Source organism: Balaenoptera acutorostrata, chromosome 2, assembly GCF_949987535.1.
Source record: "Balaenoptera acutorostrata chromosome 2, mBalAcu1.1, whole genome shotgun sequence".
Classification (NCBI taxonomy): domain Eukaryota; kingdom Metazoa; phylum Chordata; class Mammalia; order Artiodactyla; family Balaenopteridae; genus Balaenoptera; species Balaenoptera acutorostrata.
This window is the reverse complement of record NC_080065.1, coordinates 128,322,372-128,345,398: the sequence shown is the minus strand read 5'-3', so window position 1 is coordinate 128,345,398 and position 23,027 is coordinate 128,322,372. Positions and strand designations below refer to the sequence as shown.

The 23,027-nt window shown below is 36.5% G+C and overlaps 1 protein-coding gene across 10 annotated transcripts in view; it reads left to right on the top strand.

The window, feature by feature from the left end:
• NR3C1 (nuclear receptor subfamily 3 group C member 1) overlaps window positions 1–23,027 on the top strand; it is a 126,946-nt gene that overhangs the window by 89,812 nt on the left and 14,107 nt on the right. For 9 of the 10 annotated variants that reach the window (XM_057539955.1, XM_057539960.1, XM_057539958.1 and 6 more), the window contains exons 3-7: window positions 3,122–3,288; window positions 9,076–9,192; window positions 16,104–16,382; window positions 16,876–17,020; window positions 20,936–21,066. In XM_057539955.1, the coding sequence (XP_057395938.1) occupies window positions 3,122–3,288; window positions 9,076–9,192; window positions 16,104–16,382; window positions 16,876–17,020; window positions 20,936–21,066 (839 nt within the window). The remainder of the gene's footprint in view (window positions 1–3,121; window positions 3,289–9,075; window positions 9,193–16,103; window positions 16,383–16,875; window positions 17,021–20,935; window positions 21,067–23,027) is intronic. The other variant, XM_057539962.1, reaches the window with a different exon arrangement.

Below are 23,027 nucleotides of genomic sequence, written 5' to 3'. Positions count from 1 at the left end.
GGCTTTCAATATGCACTCAGTACACTCTCCCAAATCTAGCAGGGGATCAATGCCTTGTGATACGGAAGCATCCAGAAATTCTCCTTGACAGTGTTCAGAGAACAATATGAAACCCTGGGGCCTATTCCCAGAACTGGAGTGGTGGGAATGCTGTCATTCGCTAAGCCTCTAGATAAACATAGGGTTGGCTAGCTTCCTCTGAGGACAGAATTCAGGGGGAGCTTTGGAGTTTATCGACCTAATTATTTAAAGTGACATTTACAAAACAAATTGTCATTCTACAATTAACTTTTTTTATTTAAAATTTTTGGCTGTGTTGGGTGTTCGTTGCTGCGCGCGGGCTTTCTCTAGTTGCGGCAAGCGGAGGCTACTCTTTGTTGCGGTGCACGGGCTTCTCATTGCGGTGGCTTCTCTTGTTGCGGAGCATGGGCTCTAGGCACGCGGGCTTCAGTAGTTGTGGCTCACGGGCTCTAGAGCACAGGCTCAGTAGTTGTGGCGCACGGGCTTAGTTGCTCCACGGCATGTGGGATCTTCCTGGACCAGGGCTCAAACCCGTGTCCCCTGCATTGGCAGGCAGATGCTTAACCACTATGCCACCAGGGAAGTCCAACTTTTAACTTTTATTCCAAAAACAGAATAACAAAAAGATGTTACTTAATAAATATAATTTCTAACCATGTTAATAACCCAAACAATTTCTTAAGTCAGTTTGCTCTGTGATTTAGTTTAAGTGTATTTGTAATTGAGATTTAATAATAATTTATTATTTATGGATAATTTATTCCTAAATACCATCTCTTTTAGAGAATAGGCAGATAAAGAAAATCTCAGAGAGATTTCTTATATAGGTGATGAACAATACAGTTTAATGTGTAAAGTTCCAAAATCAACAGATTGCTACCATCCATATTTTTGAAGAACACATAACCGGAGAAGGAATTAGCAGTCTCTACAAACTATTTTCAGGGACTCTTTTTAGTTACACAAGGTTAGAAAGGTTAGGAACTCTTTTGAGTTATACAATACAGTTTTGGTTCTAAAGTTAGCATGTAAGATGAACATTCCTTAGAAATATACAACACTGGAAACCACTGTATCATCTATAATGAAGGTTTTATAGTTAATTTTTCCTCTAGCATTAAAGGGATCACTGTTTCATTGGTTTATAAAGATATATCTTTATAAGCAAATGTGGCAAAATGTTGAGAATTGGTGAGTATAAGTGAAGGCTATATATCCATTGCACAATACTTTCAACTTTTGAGTGTTTGAAAATTCTCAAAACAACAAATTAGAAAAAGAATATTTATCTTTTGTGGTGAGAAATCTACAAAATGAAAACAAGACCTAGCAGGAGAAGCAGATTCCCATTTTCCATCTTTTTCTCCAGGACATATGTACACAGAGTGGGGAGGGCAGCATAGTTCTTACTGTTGAAAGCCCAGTGCTGGAAAAAAGTCTTACTTGCTGCAAGCCAGACTAGAAAGTTATAGGAGGTAATGTTTCTGCATCATTCTCTTCTAAGTCATAAAAAACTGTTATTTCAGCTAGGATGACGTAGGGAATGAGAGATGCTGGACCAAACTTTAATACAGTCATACCTCAGAGATACTGCTGGTTTGGTTCCAGACCACAGCAAGAAAGAAAATGTTGCAGTAAAGCAAGTCACTTTCCAGTGCATAAAAAAGTTATGTTTACACTATACTATAGTCTGTGAAGTGTGCAGTGTGTCTGAAAAACAATGTACATACCTTAATTTTAAAATACTTTGTTGGGTGTATACCCAGAGAAAACCATAATTCAGAAAGACACATGCACCCCAATGTTCACTGCAGCACCATTTACAATAGCCAGGTCACAGAAGCAACCTAAATGCCCATCGACAGACGAATGAATAGAGAAGATGTGGTACATATATACAATGGAATATTACTCAGCCATAAAAAGGAACGAAATTGGGTCATTTGTAGAGATGTGGATGGACCTAGGGACTGTCATACAGAGTGAAGTAAGTCAGAAAGAGAAAAATATCGTATATTAATGCATATATGTGGAACCTAGAAAAATGGTACAGATGAACCGGTTTGCAGGGCTGAAATAGAGACACAGATGTAGAGAACAAACCTATGGGCAGCAAGTGGGGAGAGTGGTGGTGGGGGTGGTGTGATGAACTGGGAGATTGGGATTGACATGTATACACTAATATGGCTAAAATAGATAACTAATAAGAACCTGCTGTATAAAAAATAAATAAAATAAAATTCAAAAATTCAAAAAAAAATAAAATACTTTCTTGCTAAAATATACTAATCATCTGACAATTTTGCAGCATCTGTTAAGTGCAATAAAGTGAAGCATAATAGAATAAATTATGTGTGTATTGTAAGAAATTTTAACTCAAGTAGAGGAATGGGTAGAATTGTAATGAGACTTGAATGAAATTAGAAAGATCCCTGTACAATATCTTAAAATTAGAGAAAAAAAAATGATGTCCTAAGCAATTAAAGAATTGTCCTATGCCTGTACAATATCATAAAATTGGAGGAAAAAAAATGATGTCCTAAGGAATCTTTGGCGGTTGATGGATATATACTATATCTCTTGATCATGGTGGTAGTTACACAATTATCCATTTAACAAAACTCATCAATTGTACACTTACAAATGGTTAATGTTACTGTATGTAAATGATACTTTAGTAAAGGTGATTATAAACAACTCCCAAGCAACTAAAAATTATAATATCTAAGTCCATTCTTTTAAAGGGATACTTTTCTTTTTTTCTTTGCCACGCCACATGGCTTCTGGGATTTCAGTTCCCCAACCAAGGATTGAACCTGGACTATGGCAGTGAAAGTACCAAATCCTAACCACCAGACCACCAGGGAACTCCCAAGGAATACTTAAAAAGAAATTACTTCGCTCTTAATTGTGTACAGAAGAAGAATAAAACATTATTTGACTATATCTAGGTAGAATATTTTAATGCTTGCTAGTACTCGAAGCCAGAGTTCAGTGTGAACATGCTCACTGTGGAGTGAGAAGGCAAGAGAACTGTATTTTGATACTTCTTTGACAGTCATGACAATTAAATTGTAACACTGCTTTCTTCCTTTTTTAGCCCTGGAATGAGACCAGATGTAAGCTCTCCTCCATCCAGCTCCTCAGCAGCAACGGGACCACCTCCCAAACTCTGCCTAGTGTGCTCTGATGAAGCTTCGGGATGTCATTATGGGGTCTTAACTTGTGGAAGCTGTAAAGTATTCTTCAAAAGAGCAGTGGAAGGTAGTGTGTGTTTTGAAGAGTTTTATTATTCCTCTATTTGGTTCCTATTTCTCAGAGTGGATTCTGAAATTTCTATTATATGCAAAGCCCATTAAGGCTAGAAGTCAGTAAAAGCAGGGAGAGGAGGGTAGCTCCTAAGTGCTCTAGTGGGGAAGAGATACTTTAAAAAACAAACTAGAATAAAATAGAAAACTATAAACTGAAGGGAGGGAGTATGGTCAGAGAACAGAAGATAACTAAGAAAGTGCTATCATGTGAAATGATGGTGTTAGGTTTCAGCAGTAATTAGTGCTCATTGTGTTAGTATTATGGGCTTCAATTCCCATGAATTAGCTGGTTTTAAAGCCACCAACTATTCCAGTCTGGCAAAAATGAGTGATAATGAGAACTGTGAGGGGGGAAAGTGTTTTGTTTTGTTTTCCAATAAGCCAGGGCTGTGCTTTGTGATATAAATGTGGTGTAAGACCTGATCCCTGCTCTCTGGGAGGTCACAGTGTACTTGGAAGTGAAAGATGAGTTAACAGTTACAAGGTACAGAGATTATAATACAGAGGAGCAAGTGACAAACTGCCTGAGGAGGTCAGGAAAGAAGGTGTTTTAGAGAAGGTGATTTCACTTGACAAATATTATATTCATATAAATTTTACCCTTGTTACAGGTTCAGCCTGCACATCAGCTCCTTAAAGAAGGAAAAATTCATTCCATAAGCAAATTATTGGAAGTCACACTAAAATTTTTTAATATTACCAGTGAATCGTCTTAGAAAAAAACTGTTTTGTAATTTAGTTATTTGTAAAGCATTTGGAAGGCAGTGTGGCCTGAATGGATTACCTAAACCTCTGATTAGATAATTATATTTTTTAAAAATTAACATATTCATTCACAGTACGAGAAAGATTATTATTATTATCTGGCTTCAGTTGAGTTTGCATGTCCTTAAGAGTTAGATGAGTCATTTTCTTTTGTTTGGATTGCTTTTAGTATATTAACAAACTATAAAATTACTTGTGTTATCCCGCAGAGAGCACAGGGATGCAGGCTTTAACCAGTTTGGTATCATCCAACTACTGAGTAGAGTCATTAAGTAAAGCCCACCCCTAACTAATGCAATGTCTCTAACAAAGTAGATGTTATTCACCACAGACGGAAGGTTCTTCTTGTCCTCACTTTACTTTATTCAGCACTTTCTTCACTGATTAGTTCTTTCCATGGTATATATAAATGCAGTGGTAACAGTATTACAGTATTCCTGTATATCAAAATAATATTGACAAACTTTAATTCTGAAAGTGAAATTCAGAATGAGACAATGGAGCCTTAAGAGAAATACAGGAATTAAAAAAATTTTTTTTTTCATTTGTCCTCATTTTAACTAAAATCATTCCTTAAAACAGGGCTACAAATTCCAATTCCAATGCCTACAGGGACTGAGTGTGGGTCATTCTGGCCAAATATAATACAACTGGGCAAAGAAGGGCAGTTATTTATGTTAGAGAGTGCAAGCATGCCCTACCTAAAAGCATCCAAATGCAATTTAAAAAAGAAAAAAAAAGCTAAACATACTACAAATAAGACATCACTGCAGGCCACATGCCCTCTGGGCTTAATTTCTGCTTTAGAATTAAATTCTTATATTTGTTTTAAGGTAAAATTTCATTGAATATTAGCTATACTATTTCAAAATGTATATCATATAAGTATTTCAGTTAAATACGATGGCTAGATTACATGATTAATAAGAAAAGGTTAAAATGTGAACTGTGTTAAGTAAATCCTTTATTTGGACTTAAATTTTCTCCAGGGTCACTTCCAGCTCTAAAATTCTGTAATCATTTGCTAACCTAACTCATGGCAGTTCTACTTTTCCCTTCTAGACATGATGGAAATCTGTTTTTAAGTCCAGATACATATTTTGGAGCACTTTCTTGAACAGTTACAAAGATGAAGCTTGTATGATTTTCATTACACTACATTCATTCCATTTTTAACACCTGCTAGAAATTATAGGTTGCCCACCAAACTGGCAAAGTATTGTAAATACCCAAACATTTAAATATTTTTAGGAAATTTGCAGAAGTTTTACTTATTTATTATCCATACAACCCAGATCGAGGATTGATATTTTGAATTTTTTTATTCATTATTCTGGGAGTTGCTTTTTTGCATACAGAGAAGAATTTGGGTAGCTCCATTTCTTTAGATGTATACTAGCTGAATGATCTTTTTTTTCGCCGAGTCCCTTTTTCTTATGTTCCCTTTGCACAAATTGCATATAATCTTTGTTGGTGGGTCATAATGGAGATGGATATCAGCTACCCTTAATTTACGATGTACCAAGCACTATGTTTTATATGTCATACCACTTAATTAACAGCTCCGTGAGATCTTAGATGCTATTATGATCCATACTTGATAGACTAGGAAACTGAAGCTCACACAGTTTGACAGAGCTAGGATTCAAACATAGCTGTCTCCAAACAGGCTCAATCTCAATGCTATACTGACTTCCTGAAAGGATAAAAATCACATCTCCTGGCAGTTTATAATCTAGTTAAATACTGAGATGAAAGTAATAACAAGGGAATTATTTAATAGCTAGTGTTTATTGAGTGCTTACAATGTGCTAGGCACTATTTTAAGAACCTTCTACACAACTGCCTTTAACCCTTGCAGAAGCACAGCAAGGTAGGTGCTAATTTTCCAACTTTACAGATGGAGAAACAGGGGGTTCAGAAAGGTTAATAAACATTACTGAGATCACACAGCTAGGCAGTAGAGCTGCAGATCAGACCAAGGGCTTCCTGGCCCTTTGCCAAGTGCACTTTGCACTATACCACACTGTTTCTGAGAGCAGTAAACGAAAGATGCTCAAGCTGACAGTCACAGCTCACATTTGAAACTTGGATACTTCCAATAGGGTATACAAACTACAGAAATACAGGAATTAAAAAAAATTTTTTTTTCATTTGTCCTCTTTGCTGTGTTGCCCATTTCCTATACCACTTTCATTATCTTGATCATGTCCAAGCATCACTGTTCTATTTACTACCTAATATTTTTCTTGGATCAGTCTTTTTTATAACTTTATTTTAAAACAACTTTACTATCCCTACTGTATTAGTTATCTATTGATGTGTAACAAATTACCCCCAAAATTAGTAGCTTAAAACAACAGATGTTTATTATATCACGCAGCTTCTGAGAGTCAGGAATTTGGGAGCAGCTCATTAGCTGGGTAGTCCTGGGACTCTCATGAAGTTACATTCAGACTGTTGGTAGAAGCTGCAGTCATCTGAAGGCTTGAGCGGGGCTAGAGGATCCACTTCCCAGCCCATTAACATTGCTTTTCACAGGAAGCTTCAGTTCCTCATTATGTGGGCCTCCTCTAGTGCCGCTCTCAACATAGCAGCTGGCCTCCCCTGGAACAAATGATCCACAAGAGAGGCTGTGATGAATATGGGAACATAATATCTTTATAACTTAATCTCAGATGTGACATACTTGTCACTTGTGCCGTATTTTATTGGTCACACAGACCAGTGCTGGTATAGTTTGGGAAGGGACTATCTAAGAGTGTGAATACCAGGAAACAGAGACCACTGGGGGCCATCTTGGAGGCTGGCTACCACACCTACCAGAAATAGAAATAGAATCAATTGCCAAAAATAGATTTTTACCATAAAAATAAATACAATGCAAACAAAACAATGTTGAGAAATTCCAGCTGGCCCGAAGGCTCTTCTCCTGACACCTACTCTCTCTTTTTAGTTAGAAAGGGAATTTACCAAGTGGTAGAAGACACAGGAATTCCAAACTAAGATGTCTTATTGTCTTATCAAAATGACTGACAGGGAGTGACTATTAGTGGTACATGTCCATGCCTTGTAAATAGTGACCACTGTTCGAAACTCCTCTTTTTATAGATAAGACACCCAAAGGCTTGTCCAACTTCATACTAATAACCAGATAGAGCTGATTTGAACTTATGAAGGTACAATGCCCCCTGATCGTGTAGCTCAGATTCTTAATTGTGCTCAAGACATGCCTGGGATAAAGAAATCATTATTAGCATAACATGAACATTCTCATCTTTTGGTTAGATATAAATAACGCACTGAAACTTTTTCTGTGTTTAGCAATGAGTAATTTTTTCAATCAACTACAGGAGAATGATTCAGGGATATTCTTATGGGGTAGAACTTCTTTGTATTATAACTGCTTCAATTATGATGGCATCTGTTGTTCCTACTTAAACTGTATAGAGGATAGAATTATTGCATTAGTGCTTCCATTTCATGTCCAAGTAAAGAAGCTAGCAAACTTACACAATACAGAAAGGAATTGAAACAGCTCGTACAGACATTTGGCATTGGAGAACAACTCTGGAACAAAGCTGAATTGTAGACCGTTAGTCAATTCTGTGGCCTATTTCTCACAAAGAATTGAACCTGATACAGTTAACCATCTACCCCAAACTAATGCTTAACAGTTAGCACTGTGATTTAACATGTTAGGAAGAAATGAATATAGTTTTTTTTCATCCAAGTCAAGTAGATTATTCTATGCATAAAGTATCTTTTCCCAGAAATCAGACTAGGTATATTCAACCTAATGAACTGATGATTATGATGTTTTCTCTTTTCTTTGAACATGATTTATTTTTGAGAAGACAAATGTCCTGTAGTCTTCTGAAGACCATCCCCTCTAGTGTAAAGACACAGACTCTTAATTATCTAGTGTATCTATTTAGATATGCTGGCCTTGTGTAGGAGGATTCTTTCAGTTTTTGCCAGGCTAGCAAATCTTCAGATAGTTTTCTTCAACAAAAGAGGGTACAATTGAGGGGAGGGAGAGGGTAGGAAGACTTTCTGTCTTTCCCTTTTAAATTTTCCTTGAAAATTTTTGACAGGTGAAAACTGCATTTCTACCTCTTAGCACATTTAATACTGGGTGGCAGAAGATTTTAGACAGTAACGATCTTCAGTATTTGGAGTCAAAAAGCATGTGAAATAATGAACAAATCTCCCTAAGTCCTATATACAGTAGCTTAGTTTGCCAAGTCTGTGATACACCTAACTAATTGCTGGCGACCTTAACATAATTTAAGTGTTTACCTATCACTTTATTTAAAAATTTGGAAGGGGAGCACGCTTTATTTGCATACGGTGGTACAGTGCTGAATTAAAGTCATTTTCCCTTTGGGACTCTCACAGTATTTTTAAACCAGTTTCCTCTTTCTCTAGTCCTCCTTAGCATTAAGTTAGAAGTCATAATAAAATAGTGAGATCTTCTATAAATAGAATAAATAAATAAAATACAGAGATCTTCTATAATTGTTAGAAGAAGAAACTGTTTAAAGCACAATTTAAAGAACAGCTTATCAAGAAAGACGTTACCCTTGGTAGGTAGTGACTGGAAGGGGGCAAGAAGAGGGTTTGTGGGGGAACCGTTCTGCTTCTTGATATGAGAGCTGATTACATGGAAGTGTTTGGCTTATGAAAATTTATTAGGTTAGGTGGTACACTTAGGATTTGTGAGCTTTTCTATATGTATACTGCAGTAAAGTTTTTTTTAATGAACTATGTCAAACAGAATACGAAAGGCTTTTTATTTTAAGTTGACCTCTCAACTTTGTAATGAATGTAAGAAAGTACACTATATGTTCCTTAATCAGTGCCTTTGGTCCTTGGCTATGTTCCACCCAAAACAACAACAACAGCAAAGAGCCTCTCCATAAAAATATCCTTTAAGGCCTGTGAAATTTTAACAGTGCCTTTATTTTCCATATAGGACAGCACAATTATCTTTGTGCTGGAAGAAATGATTGCATCATTGATAAAATTCGAAGAAAAAACTGCCCAGCATGCCGCTATAGAAAATGTCTTCAAGCAGGAATGAACCTGGAAGGTAATGTAAATATCTAAAATGAACTGTCTCTGCATCATATAAAAATTTATTGTTTTACTTTTTAAAATATACATAAGCAGATGTAATAATTAAAAGCAGGATTTTTTAATGAGTATTTCATATTCTGCTTGTTTATTCACCAACTTTTACTGTACACACTGAATTCAGTGTAGCCAGACTATATGCTAAGAAAGAAAATTACGTAATAATGAAACTTATAAGACTTGAAGAAACATTACTTTGATCTTTCTTATTTCTTTTTTCAACCTCAAAACTATTTGCTAGGGTTAGAAATGTTTTTATACCAGATATAGTTGCATGTCCATTATTCTGTTATTTACGTTTTACTTGGCACATATGTGTATATATAAATCTTTTGTTACAAATCTATAGGGGGGGGAAAAACTCCTCAAGGAGGCATTGGATGGGTTTTGTTTGTTTTGTTTTTCAAGCAAAGAAGAAATCTGAAACTAGTTATAAGTTTCATATCCTGGTTTATATAACAAGCTGTATAATTAAAATTGATCTCATCATTTAAAATCTTTCCTCTGGAAAAAAGTTTGGAATTTTGCCTTAGTTGAAACTGCAAGTTCCATGAAGGTGGTAGTGGTGATCTAATAACCCCTGTGCACTTTGATTCAGCAAGTACTCACCAAGGCAAGCACTAGACATAAAACGAATAAAACAGTGTCTGCATTCAACATCAGTAAAATAGTGCCTGTATTCAAGTACTTTACTGTCTAGTTAGGTTGCAGAGTCAATCACAAAATGGTACAGCACACTACAAAAGAAATAGAGAGCTACAGGAGCAAGAGGAAGGTCACCTAATTCTGTCCTAAAAGGCAGGGAAAGCTTCCTAGAAGAAGCAACATTGAATTTTAAATCTAGGAGTTAGGTGGAAAATAAGGGCAGAGATATGATCAGACTTGTATTTTGGAAAGACTAATCTTGTCTAATATGGTGATATTAGAGGGAGAATGGAAACCATGTGGTTCTTTTGACAGAAGAGAGACTGTTGGTGCTATCTAGGACACACTGTGTGTATATGTTTTTAAATATAAAGTAGATTTATGGGTGTGACTATAGTCTGATTCCCCAAACCAGACACACAACATTATCTTCTCAGTTCTTCATATTACTTCGATAGCAAAAAAGACAGATTAAATTAGTCTTTTCTTCACCATGTTTACAGATCTTCATGACACACCAATCACTTTATTACAGAGTATCAACATGTTAAACATTGCTTTAAAGAAAATGATAAGCTGGGACTTTCCTGGCGATCCAGCGGTTCTCTGTGCTTCCAATGCGGGGGGCATGGGTTCAATCCCTGGTTGGGGAACTAAGATCCCACATGCTGTGGCCAAAAAAACAAAACCCCAAAAATGTTAAAAAAAAAAGAAAAAAGAAAATGATAAATGCCCATCTTCTTGTAGGTGTTACAAAAGCTACAGAGATTGATTACACATTCATGTAGAAGTTCACTTTCAGTGCCACAAGGATAATTTCTTCTTGTTACAAAAAAAAACAGATAGTTATTCCTAACTTTCTTACATATCACATTTCTGTGCATATTTTAAGTTTCATTTTCCTGTTCTCTCACCATTTAAATAAATATATACTAACGCATGTCAGGTTTTAGTGCTTGGTTTATATATTTTTTTCTCCAGCCCCAGTTTTACTACTTTCCTTTAATCCCCATGTTTTCATCTCAGCTATTTTATATTTAGAAATAAGTTTACTCAAAGGACAAGCTCAAATAAAATTCTATCATATCACTAATAATATAGTGTGGTTGCTTACCCAGTAACATTTTAGATGCTTTCCCAAATACACATCAAGCTTAACTTTGATCTTTGGAGCTTTAAGCATATAATGCTCTTTTGAGCAATTCCTTCCCTATCCCAAGTATAAGGGAATTTTTTTATTCAAAAGAAATAAGATATATCACCTATAAAATAATGATTCTGATGGACCAGGTTAGTAAGTTTGTCCCATTTCTCCTCCTTCTTACAATTTAGTAACAACTGTAGTGCCCTTTGCCTTTACCTCACCAGAAGACCAAGGCAGCGAGTGACATCTCATTTTCTCTGTATTATCAAATATACCATCACTGCCATTTCTAATCCGTTGAAAAGTCAACTTTTTTGAATGAATAAAATTTAAACGTACACTTTAAACTAAGCTGCAATTTCTCAAAACACTGAAATAAAAAACAACCACACTGCATGCTTCTATAAGTTGTCATATAAAATATCAGAATAGTGGGGAAACTAGCCTTTGTCAAGAGCTACTACATGCTAGTCTTTGATATACATTCTTCTACTCAAACAGGTTATTTTGGACCCTCATATTGAAACCACCTTCAAGTAGAACCAAGATTAACCTTCTGCCCACTTACACTACACAGTTCTAGTTTGTTATTTAATAATATATTAGTTATTAGGTAGCACATATCATGCAGTTGATAATGTAACTCTACTTGTAGAAAAATTTAAAGAAAGGCTTGAAAAAATCTAATAGAGTTTTTGTGTGTATGTGGTTTTAGTGTGAAAGCCTCACTTTTGTTTTTAATTATTCCAGTATATATAAAACTTTTATTTGGAGTAGGTATGTGTGTGTCCCAGAAGTCTTTGGCGGGCAATAATACTTAGTACTTAAGCATGAAACACATGGCTGAACTACATTGTTCTTCTTTGTTTTTTTTTAAACAATCTTTAAAAACGTTCTCTTGTTCATCGGAGTGTTTCCCCTAAGCCAGGCAGTTTCACGATAGCGCCAGAGTAATTCTGCAGAAGTAGTCAACTCCCTCAGAGCCCAGTGCTCTCCATAAATGTAATTTAGTACTGCCAGTGCTGTATTGTGATACTGTTGCTCCATACCAAGTGATTCTCAAGATTTATTTTAAGGCAGCCTTCTTCACTGCTTAAAGTGCCTGGCATTAGAGTACAGTAGGGTTTTTAACGGTGATCCTAAATGTTTTTTCATTTTAAGGTAATTATAGTTTTATTTTTGTCATAAGGGTCAAGTGGAACTTATAGGCAAGGAGGCTTATGGTATCAGATTTCATAACTAATATTTTTAAGCTAAGTTTTAAGCTAAATAAGATTTCTTTACTTTTCTTAAGAATGAAATGGAGCTATCACAGACTCATGAACACTTCTGTAGAGATCACATATTGACTGCTAATCTCCTGTATGCTCCAAGGGGTCAGGAACTTTAGAGTAAAATCTTATTAACTAAATTGTGATTAAAAATAGTGATTGCTTAACTAATTCAATTAACGACTCCTTGCCCCAGTTATGTGAAAATAGTACATAGCACAACACAGTTGGGCTCAATAGGCCTTTCTGAGCTTTATTCAGAAGCATCAGTTCTCTCTTAGGACTATAGATAAGCAGTAAGAAATTAAACTGATTATATATTGAGTATAGAAGATGATTTTTTTCATTTTTTTCCTTTGATCTTTATTTTTTTACGTTTTTTTTTTAATTTTTATTTATTATTTATTTATTATGTTTTTATTTTTGGCTGTGTTGGGTCTTCGTTTCTGTGTGAGGGCTTTCTCCAGTTGCGGCGAGTGGGGGCCACTCTTCATCGCGGTGCGTGGGCCTGTCACTATCGCGGCCTCTCTTGTTGCGGAGCAGAGGCTCCAGACGCTCAGGCTCAGTAGTTGTGGCTCACGGGCCCAGTTGCTCCGCGGCATGTGGGATCTTCCCAGACCAGGGCTCGAACCCGTGTCCCCTGCATTGGCAGGCAGATTCTCAACCACTGCGCCACCAGGGAAGCCCACGTTTTTATTTTTTATTGAAGTATAGTTGAATTACAATGTTGTGGTAATTACTGCTGTACAGCAGAGTGACTCAGTTATACATATATATGCATTCTTTTCATATTCTTTTCCGTCATACTTTATCACAGGATACTGAATGTAGTTCCCTGTGCTATACATTAGGGCCTTGTTATTTATGCATTCTTTATGTACCAGTTCACATCTGCTAATCCCAAACTCCCAATCCAGCCCTCTCCCACCACACTCTCCCTTGGCAGCCACGTCTATTCTCTGTGTCCGTGAGTCTGTTTCTGTTTTGTAGATAGGTTCATTTGTGTCCTATTTCAGATTCCACATATAAGTGATATCATATGGCATTTGTCTTTCTCTTTCTGACTTATTTTACTTAGTATGCTAATCTCTAGTTGCATCAAATGACATTATTTTTGGTTTTTTTTATGTCTGAGTAGTACTCCACTGTGTACATGTACCACATCTTCTTTATCCATTCATCTGTCGATGGAGACTTAGGTTGTTAACGTGTCTTGGCTATTGTGAACAGTGCTGCTATGAACATAGGGATGCATCCCTCTTTTTGAATTATAGTTTTGTCTGGATATATGCCCAGGAGTGGGATTGCTGGATCATATGGTAACTCTATTTTTCATTTTCTGAGGAACCTCCATACTGTTTTCCACAGTAGTTATACCAACTTACATTCCCACCAACAGTGCAGGAGGGTTCCCTTTTCTCCACACCCTCTCCAGCACTTGTTATTTGTAGACTTCTTAATGATGGCCATTCTGACTGGCATGAGGTGGTGCCTCATTGTAGTTTTAATTTGCATTTCTCTAATAATTAGCAATGTTGAGCATCTTTTCATGTGCCTATTGGCCATCTGTATTTCTTTGGAGAACTGTCTATCTAGGTCTTCTGCCTATTTTTCGAATGGGTTGTTTGTTTCTTTGTTGTCGAGTTGTATGAGCTGTTTGTATATTTTGGAAATTAAGCCCTTGTCAGTCACATCATTTACAAATATTTTCTCCCAGTCTGTAGATTGTCTTTTCTTTTTTTTTTGTATGGTTTCCTTTGCTGTGCAAAAGCTTGTAAGTTTGATTAGGTCTCATTTGTTTATTTTGGTTTTCATTTCTATTGCCTTGGGAGACAGACTTAAGAAAACATTGGTATGATTTATATCAGAATGTTTTGCCTATGTTCTCTTCTAGTTTTATGGTGAGAAGACTTTAAAATCCTCCAGTTTGTCATTGTCCTTTCTTCTTTGTTCTAATGTGGAGTGTAGGAACACATATTCTAGACAAATTTAAAGTTATGGTTAATTGAAGTTTTTACAGTACTGTTTCAGTGTATTGATTGGGGATATGCATGTTCTTGTTTACTTTGTCAACAAAGTACATTCCACGATTTGGAGATCTGGGTGTCAGTGAGATACCTTTGGTTGTTTAAAGGGTTTCCTTACGTGTAGGAGCTCTTCCTTTTTTAAAACTTCATCACTTCTCTGTAGACTTGGACTACGTGAATTCAAAATATTCTACAACTGTATTTTACTACCAGTTGCAGCAATGATCATTCTTATATAGCACTTAACATATGCCAAGAACTATTTTACGCATTTTATATATTTTAACTGACTTAATTATCAACGGACCCTGTGAGGTAGGTACTAATATTATCCTCATTTTACAGAAGAGGAAACTAAGGCCCAGGGAGTAACTTGCACAGATACCCAACTACTCAGTGGCAGAGTCAGGATTATATTCAAACATGCTGGTTTCATATTTATGCTCTCTCTACTGCTACAGCATACTATATCTTCAATAGAGCATGGTAAAATAAATTAGAACAGATCTATCGCGATCCTGTTTCTCTGTTTTGAAATGTTAACTAAAAATTCTTAAATGTCTCAGCACAGAGCACAATAAGAAATGGGACCATTCTATTCAATGTAAACAACAGGGTTTTTTCCCTTTCTAACACTGTATGTTGAGATACATAGTTCTCGCCACCACATCTGTCCTCCACAAACTCTAGGTACTTTGGCATTTCAGGGACAGAGGATCTAATAATTATTTTTAAATTTGATTAGCATTTACTTTTCCCTTAGCAAAATGGTTCGCATACCTGACAACTGAGATAGGTACACTTCTTCTTTCATATAAATTACATTCCTTGCCCTTCCTTGGAGTTCTGAGTACTTTCTCTTTAGGAATACTAAAATTCTTTTCTTGCCTAATATTTTTATTTGTCACTAGAACAAGTAAATTCAAGAGTATGAAGACTAAAAAATCTATAGAATCCATGCTGTAATTTGACTGTACTGTTCCAAACTAAGTCAAAAATAAAAGATGGTTTTAGTTACTTTATATATTACATGAAAATGGATACTTTAGGCTTATAGAGTCATGAATATAAATCTCTTATAAAAGGGAAATTACCCACTGGTAATTTATGTAAAGAAATTTAAAGTTTTTCTCTTCATCTCCACAAAGGTTTTTAAGTCCCATATAGTATCCATCATATAAAGGTAAAAAGTGGATTTTTCTGCTGTTAGAACTAATACTCTTTTTAGTGTGTGATCTCCTATGTCATCTTACTGTCTTGATAAGAAGTGGACTTTTTGCAAGCGTATAAACAGTATCACTCTCTTCATTACATATACCCATAATTAGATTAACCGTAAGCCACAGTTACTAGTCTGGGATTACAAACTGAGATTCTTTCTTTCAATTGATAATAAAAGTAATTTGCCTTGTATAACTAATGAAAATTTTTACTTTGGGGTGAAACTGAGACAGAAATTACTTTATGGAAGAATCTAGGTGAGTGATTTGTTTATATTGTTTTAACATAGTGTTGTAAGACACTTAATTTGATATAAAGTATAACTATAATGAAGAATGGCTTATCTGTAGAGGAAATTAATAAATAAATGGGTTCCTCTTGATCCTTTGCTTTCAGGCAAAAATGTGTTTTTCTCTTCTTATCATAATTGCTAAATAAAAGATTTCTCCTCTTTCAAATTAAATAGTTGCAGAAATTAAAATACCTCTTTAATAAACTGTGCTGCCCAGATTTTCCCATTACAGCTGATTTCTGTGTATTTTTTTTAATATACCCACAGCTCGAAAAACAAAGAAAAAGATAAAAGGAATTCAGCAGGCCACTACAGGAGTCTCACAAGAAACTTCTGAAAATTCTGCTAACAAAACAATAGTCCCTGCAACGTTACCGCAACTCACCCCTACCCTGGTGTCACTGCTGGAGGTCATTGAGCCGGAGGTGATATATGCGGGCTACGACAGCTCCATTCCAGATACAACTTGGCGGATCATGACCACACTCAACATGTTAGGTGGGCGGCAGGTGATCGCAGCGGTGAAATGGGCGAAGGCGATACCAGGTAAGATGCAAAGATAACGTAGCTAAGGCACAAGTCTTAAGAATCTTTTAAATAAAACATTCGGGCTTTCTATCGCCCTGGTCCCATGGCCTCCTGCCATCCCCACTCCATCAAGGGGGAAAGAGGTATAAATATCAGGGGAAGTTTGTTTAACTTAAATTCACTGAATGAGTAACATCCCAGGACAGGACTCTTGGCTTTCTATTTTACTATTTAGTATAGCATTTTACTATTTAGTCCATGTTTACTCACATAGGCAAAAGGTGACAAAAACTGGCAACTCTTAAGTTTTCTTACATTGAATGCTATTAAAAAGTACTGAGGGCTTTGGTGCTTAACATGTCAGATGACAAAGGAAAACTGTGCCCAGTTTGTCCTTCATTTCCTCTACCTGGTAAGAGTCCTCCAAAACTGTCTTTGGCAGTTCCCAGAGAGATGATCTTCTCTTTGGCAACTAGAATGTTTCCTCATACCTTTATTCCTCTTAATTCAGGATTCAGGAACTTACATCTGGATGACCAAATGACCCTACTGCAATATTCATGGATGTTCCTCATGTCATTCGCCCTGGGGTGGAGATCATATAGACAATCAAGTTCAAACTTGCTGTGTTTTGCTCCTGATCTGATTATTAATGAGTAAGTCATTTGTGAGTCATTTTCCCTGTATTCATATTCCTTCAGGACTGAATCAATCCTACCAGGTGTCTTGGAACTGGGCAAACTTGAAATAGAGTTTATCAGTGCTTAAGGCAGGCCAAGTGTAATGCAGAGCAAATTACATGTGGCATTATTACTGTACCAGGACATATTTAAGGATATTTTTTTAAATAGCATTGCTTTGGGTCAGTAAAGTCTACAGCAAGTAAAAAGGAATCTTACTGTGGCGTTGTTTTAATTATATAACCCTATTTCAGAAAGGAAACAGATGCAGTGTTTGCACTGCATGATGCAATTCATACTGATCTTGCTTTCAGCAGGGACAATTACAGATGAGGACAACTAGGATGAGGGGATGACAGGTCTGGACCCAGAGACAAGAGGTATCTCTTTGCATGGCAAGGCTCACTCAATGTCTGTGACTTGGAAAGAACATGGGAACAAGATTTTATTTTTAAATTTGGGAGAGAACCAACCACGCTTTAAGATTTGATAAATCAGCTATTCTCTAGTCCTCTAGGCCTGTGAAATACTTCAGATATCCATTCCCCCTTACCCATTGCAGTTGTTTTCTAACTAGTTTTCCGCCTCTTTATCCTCCATCATGCTAAGTTTTTCTTCCTAACGCAGTTTGATCATATAATGTTATCACCCCAACACACAGGTGTCTTCAGTGAGCACTCAGTGCATACTCAGCATGGTTTCTGGCTTCCCAGAATCCGGCCTAATTTTATCTCTCGTCGTTCTCCTTCACATACTCTTTGTTCCCACTCAGAATGATCTATTCTTCAAACATACCCCTAGCTCATGATGTTCATACCACCATGTAAAGCCTCTCTGCTGTACATCCCTAGCTCTTATCACTTTCTACCTTTTAGTACTCACAGCTTATTTCCTTTATTAGAATGCAAACAGGAGAGTCACACACTCATATATACATACCCATTGGTCTGGGCAGAGTGAAAAATGAAGGAGATTCGTGTTCATGTGAAAAAAGGTAGAGATTTTAAAATTGTGAGCTCTGGGTGCTACTGACTAAGGATTCCAAAAAAATTAATGAAGTCTTAAACCACATTATTAGAATAATAGTCTTGTTGTACTCTATGTGAGTTAATGATGGCATTAGTAGTTTGTGTTCAGGATGCCATATTAAAAGTAACAGTGACTGACTGACAATTGTAAATATGTCCAGAGTGGCAAGGAGTTTGGAAATTAACATCAACTGATGAACAGAGGATGAATGGAGGAAGGAGAAAAGGACACTTGAGAATGATGAGGACAGCCTAAAAAGATATCCTGTGAAGATAAAGCAAACATAGTGATTTATCTGTTGGGTATGCCAGGCACAAAAATAACAGGTAGAAGTTATAGAAAAGCATCTATTTGAGCTGAGCTGAGTGTGAAATGGGAGGGGGCTTGCCTTATGTAGTAAGCTCGAATTATTGTATCTATTTTAGTAGAGACTGGATGATGCTAGCTCTAACTATTTTAAAAGAGGTTGAATTATTGAGTTAAACTTGGTATTGTTGCTCTATTGGTAATAATCATATTTGAGTACTTACCAAGCGCCAGACACTATTTAAGGGCTTGAGCTATAGAATAGATGAGGCCCCTGCTAACATACTGATGAGGAAAATCAAATAAATGACCAAAATTATTTCCGAGAGCCATGATAGAATAGTGTGTGGGGAGGGGAAGGGAGAGGGGTATAGGCTACGTTAGATTCGGGGACCATAGAAGGCCTCTCTAAACAGCTGAGCACTAAATAGTACAAAAGAACAAGCTTATAGGAAAGGTAGGGCATCTCAGGCAGAAAAGATGAGTACAAAGGCTGGAAACAACCTTGGCATGTGTAAGGAACTGAGAGAAAGCCACTGAGGATATTCTGTGAGTTTAGAGAAGTGGACAGGGACCAAGTCAAGCAGCATCTTGTAGGCCATGAAATAGAGTTTAGATTTTATTCTCAGAGCATGAAGAAACCAGTGCACGGGGGAGGGGGGGTTTCAAACAGGAAAACATGATGGAAAATGGATTACAGGGGAACATCAAATACTGACCACACTCCTAATATGTGCCTGGTACAGTATTAGCAGAGGACAAGACAAAGTTCCTGACCTTTATTGCTTACACTCTAGTTGGGGAGACACAGATAACCATCAAATAAAATAATCTCAGACTGTGATGGAGTTTTTACTAGAGAGAGGTCTTTTTCATAGAGAGAGGTCTTTTTCAGATAGGGTGGCTAATAGCTTCTTGGAGGAGGTGTCATTCATTTGAGCTGAGCGAGACCTGAAGGAGAAGACCAGTCTTCATAGTGAGAAGAAACATGACAAGAGGCATGTGAAATATGTACTATAATCAGACTCTTTGTATTCCAAGAAGGGGCCATATCTCTGCTCTCAGTTAGTAGGCACTGCCATGTGGTTCACCAGACCAGATCTCCACACATACTCTTAGGTATCTACTTCAAAGAAAGAAGTCACCTTGACTATCTATTGCCAAAAAAGACTGCTCAAACCACTGCATCACAATTTGACAAGATTTTAAGTTGTTTGATCAAATTTAACTGATCAAAATATGTAGCTTATATGTATATTCAAAGACATTTGAAATTTCTTAGTACTTGCTCATTTCAGAATCTGACCATGCTTACTTAAAAAGTTAAAAACATGTTGACGACAGGGACTTCCCTGGCGGTCCAGTGGTTAAGACTTCGCCTTCCAATGCAGGGAGTGTGGGTTCGATCCCTGGTTGGGGAGCTAAGATCCCACATGCCTCGCAGCCAAAAATCCAAAACATAAAACAGAATCAATGTTGTAACAAATTCAATAAAGAGTTTAAAAATGGTCCACATCAAAAAAAAAAAATCTTTAAACCAAAACAACATGTTGTTGACTATATTTACTCTTCATAGTCACTTTCTAAAAGGCAATTTGAAGTCATTTAATTGGGATTAAAACTCTGAATTTATATGAAACACCAACGAAACACCAACATGTCCTCTTTTATAAAATTAATCTAATTCAGAGTTTTTATTTGGGGGGGGCACTCAAATTTAGACTTAAACAGTTATAGCATAACCTGGTATTTCTTACATAAAGTAGGAGTTAACAGAAATTTTTTCTCAGTGTTCAACTTTATTGGAGGATAAATGGCTTACAGAAACAACAGCTTTTAAGTGGGCATTCTTATTTCCCATTCTTGTATCCTTATGCTGTTGTGATAATAATCATCTTTTTTCTTTTTCTGTTAAGTCCAAGATCACTTTCTGTCAGAAAATTAAAAAAAAAAAAAAACCAGATCTTGAGGCATTTTTAAAAGCATGAATGAGGCTCAGTTTCAGGCTCTGAGTGTTTGAGAGTCTGTTTGAAAATCATAGATGAGATACTAACTGTTGAGAATCCTAATTGAGAATTCATTTGGGGTACCTTTAGTTGGAAGAATATTCAGTCGCATAATGTCAGTCAGAGGCGGATTTTGGGTATCAGAAAGCCTACAGTCAAGTTCTAATTCTGACCCTCTACATAACTGTAAACAGTATCACATATAGTTGTCTTTAGAACAGAATGCTGTGAAAAAAAATACCGTTTGATTTTCAAATGGGTAGGATTTAAAAACTGTGTTGTCTAACTGGACATATTCAAATACTACCATAAAACCTGGTAATAAATTCTGTAGAAATAAATTCTAAAATACTTAAATAAAACAAATGTAGAAAAATAATTTCTCCACTATATTAAGGAAAGTTTTCCAAAATTCTAATCCAGAGAGAATTAGCATTAATTGCAATAGTTAGATGAGTTCATGGCTTTGCAAAATAGAACAAAAAAGTACTTTTTTGGGGAACCAGAATTATTTCTTCCTAACTCAAACACTGATATTTGTCTTTCACAGGCAGAGAATGGCTTTACCCTGCATGTATGACCAATGTAAACATATGCTATATGTTTCCTCTGAGTTAAACAGACTTCAGGTATCTTATGAAGAGTATCTCTGTATGAAAACCTTACTGCTTCTCTCTTCAGGTTGGTAGAACACCTACTCTCTTCTAATAAATAGTCACCTAAGTATTCAAAAGCGTAAAATATAGAAGTCTAGAAACAAAGGTTTATTTGTATACAAAGCACTAATGACTATACCAAGTCTACTATTTCCTGCTAGTCAGGTACCTTAGATTTTCATAAATGTAAAATTTTAGAAAGGTACAGCCAGTGATACCAAGATTAATAAGACAGACAGGCATCATGGAGAAATGGAGAGGTACATGAATCACATGGCAGGGAGGAGGAGGTCTCTACTGATCTGGAATATCTACAGCCTTCTTCCGCCCTGCAACCTTTGACAATGCCAGTGTAGAAGACACAGAGAAGGAATGCCAACAAGAATGATTTTTGTTTCTCTACTACACTGTTATTTGGTGAAAAATTTTAGTTATACAATGAGTACTACTGTGTATACGGAATTACAGATGAGACCTAATAAAACTTCAAAGCTTTTGCACAGCAAAGGAAGCCATAAACAAAACGAAAAGACAGCCCACAGAATGGGAGAAAATATTTGCAAACAAAGTGACCAACGAGGGATTAATCTCTAAAATATACAAACAGTTAATGCAGCTCAATATCAAAAAAACAACCCAATCAAAAATGGGCAGAAGATCTAAATAGACGTATCTCCAAAGAAGAAATACTGACAAAGAAATGGCCAAGAGTCACATGAAAAGCTGCTCAACATCACTAATTATTAGAGAAATGCAAATCAAAACTACAATGAGATATCACCTCACACCAGTCAGAATGGCTAGCACCACAAAAATCTACAAACAGTAAATGCTGGAGAGGGTGTGAAGAAAAGGGAACCCTCTTGCACTGTTGGTGGGAATGTAAATTGATACACCCACTATGGAGGACAGTATAAAAAGTTTCTTGAAAAACTAAAAATAGAGCTACCATATGATCCAGCAATCCCACTCCAAGACATATATCTGTAGAAAACCATAATTCGAAAAGATACATGCACCCCAATGTTCACTGCAGCACTATTTACAATAGCCAAGACATGGAAGCCACCTAAATGTCCATCAACAGAGGAATGGATAAAGAAGTGGAGTATAACAATGGAGTATTACTCAGCCATGAAAAAGAATGAAATAATGCCATTTGCAGCAACATGGATGGACCTAGAGATTGTCATACTGAGTGAAGTAAGTCAGAGAAAGACAAATATCATATGACTGCTTATACGTGAAATCTTAAAAAATGATACAAATGGGGCTTCCCTGGTGGTGCAGTGGTTGAGAATCTGCCTGCCGATGCAGGGGACCCTGGTTCAAGCCCTGGTCTGGGAAGATCCCACATGCTGCGGAGCAACTAAGCCCGTGAGCCACAATTACTGAGCCTGCGCGTCTGGAGCATGTGCTCCACAGCAAGAGAGGCTGCAACAGTGAGAGGCCCGTGCACCGCGATTGAAGAGTGGCCCCCGCTCACCGCAACTAGAGAAAGCCCTCACACAGAAGTGAAGACCCAACACAGCCAAAAATAAATAAATAAATTAATTAATAAATTAATAAAAAATGATACAAATGAACTTATTTACAAAACAGAAAGAGTCATAGGTGTAGAAAAACTTATGGTTGCCAAGGGGGAAGCGGGGGGAGGGATAAATTGGGAGATTGGAATTGACATATACACACTACTATACATAAAATAGATAACTAATAAGAACCTACCATATAGCACAGGGAACTCTACTCAATACTCTGTAATGGCCTATAGGGGAAAAGAATCTAAAAAGAGTGGGTATATGTATATATACAATATAACTGATTCACTTTACTGTACATCAGAAACTAACACAACATTGTGAATCAACTACAGTAAAAATTAATTTAAAAAAAAATTATGGGAGAAAAAGATATAACCTACAAAAGGTGTGCTTGATTACTATTAGAAGGTTGGTTAATGCAGCACTGGAGCTGGACTGCTGG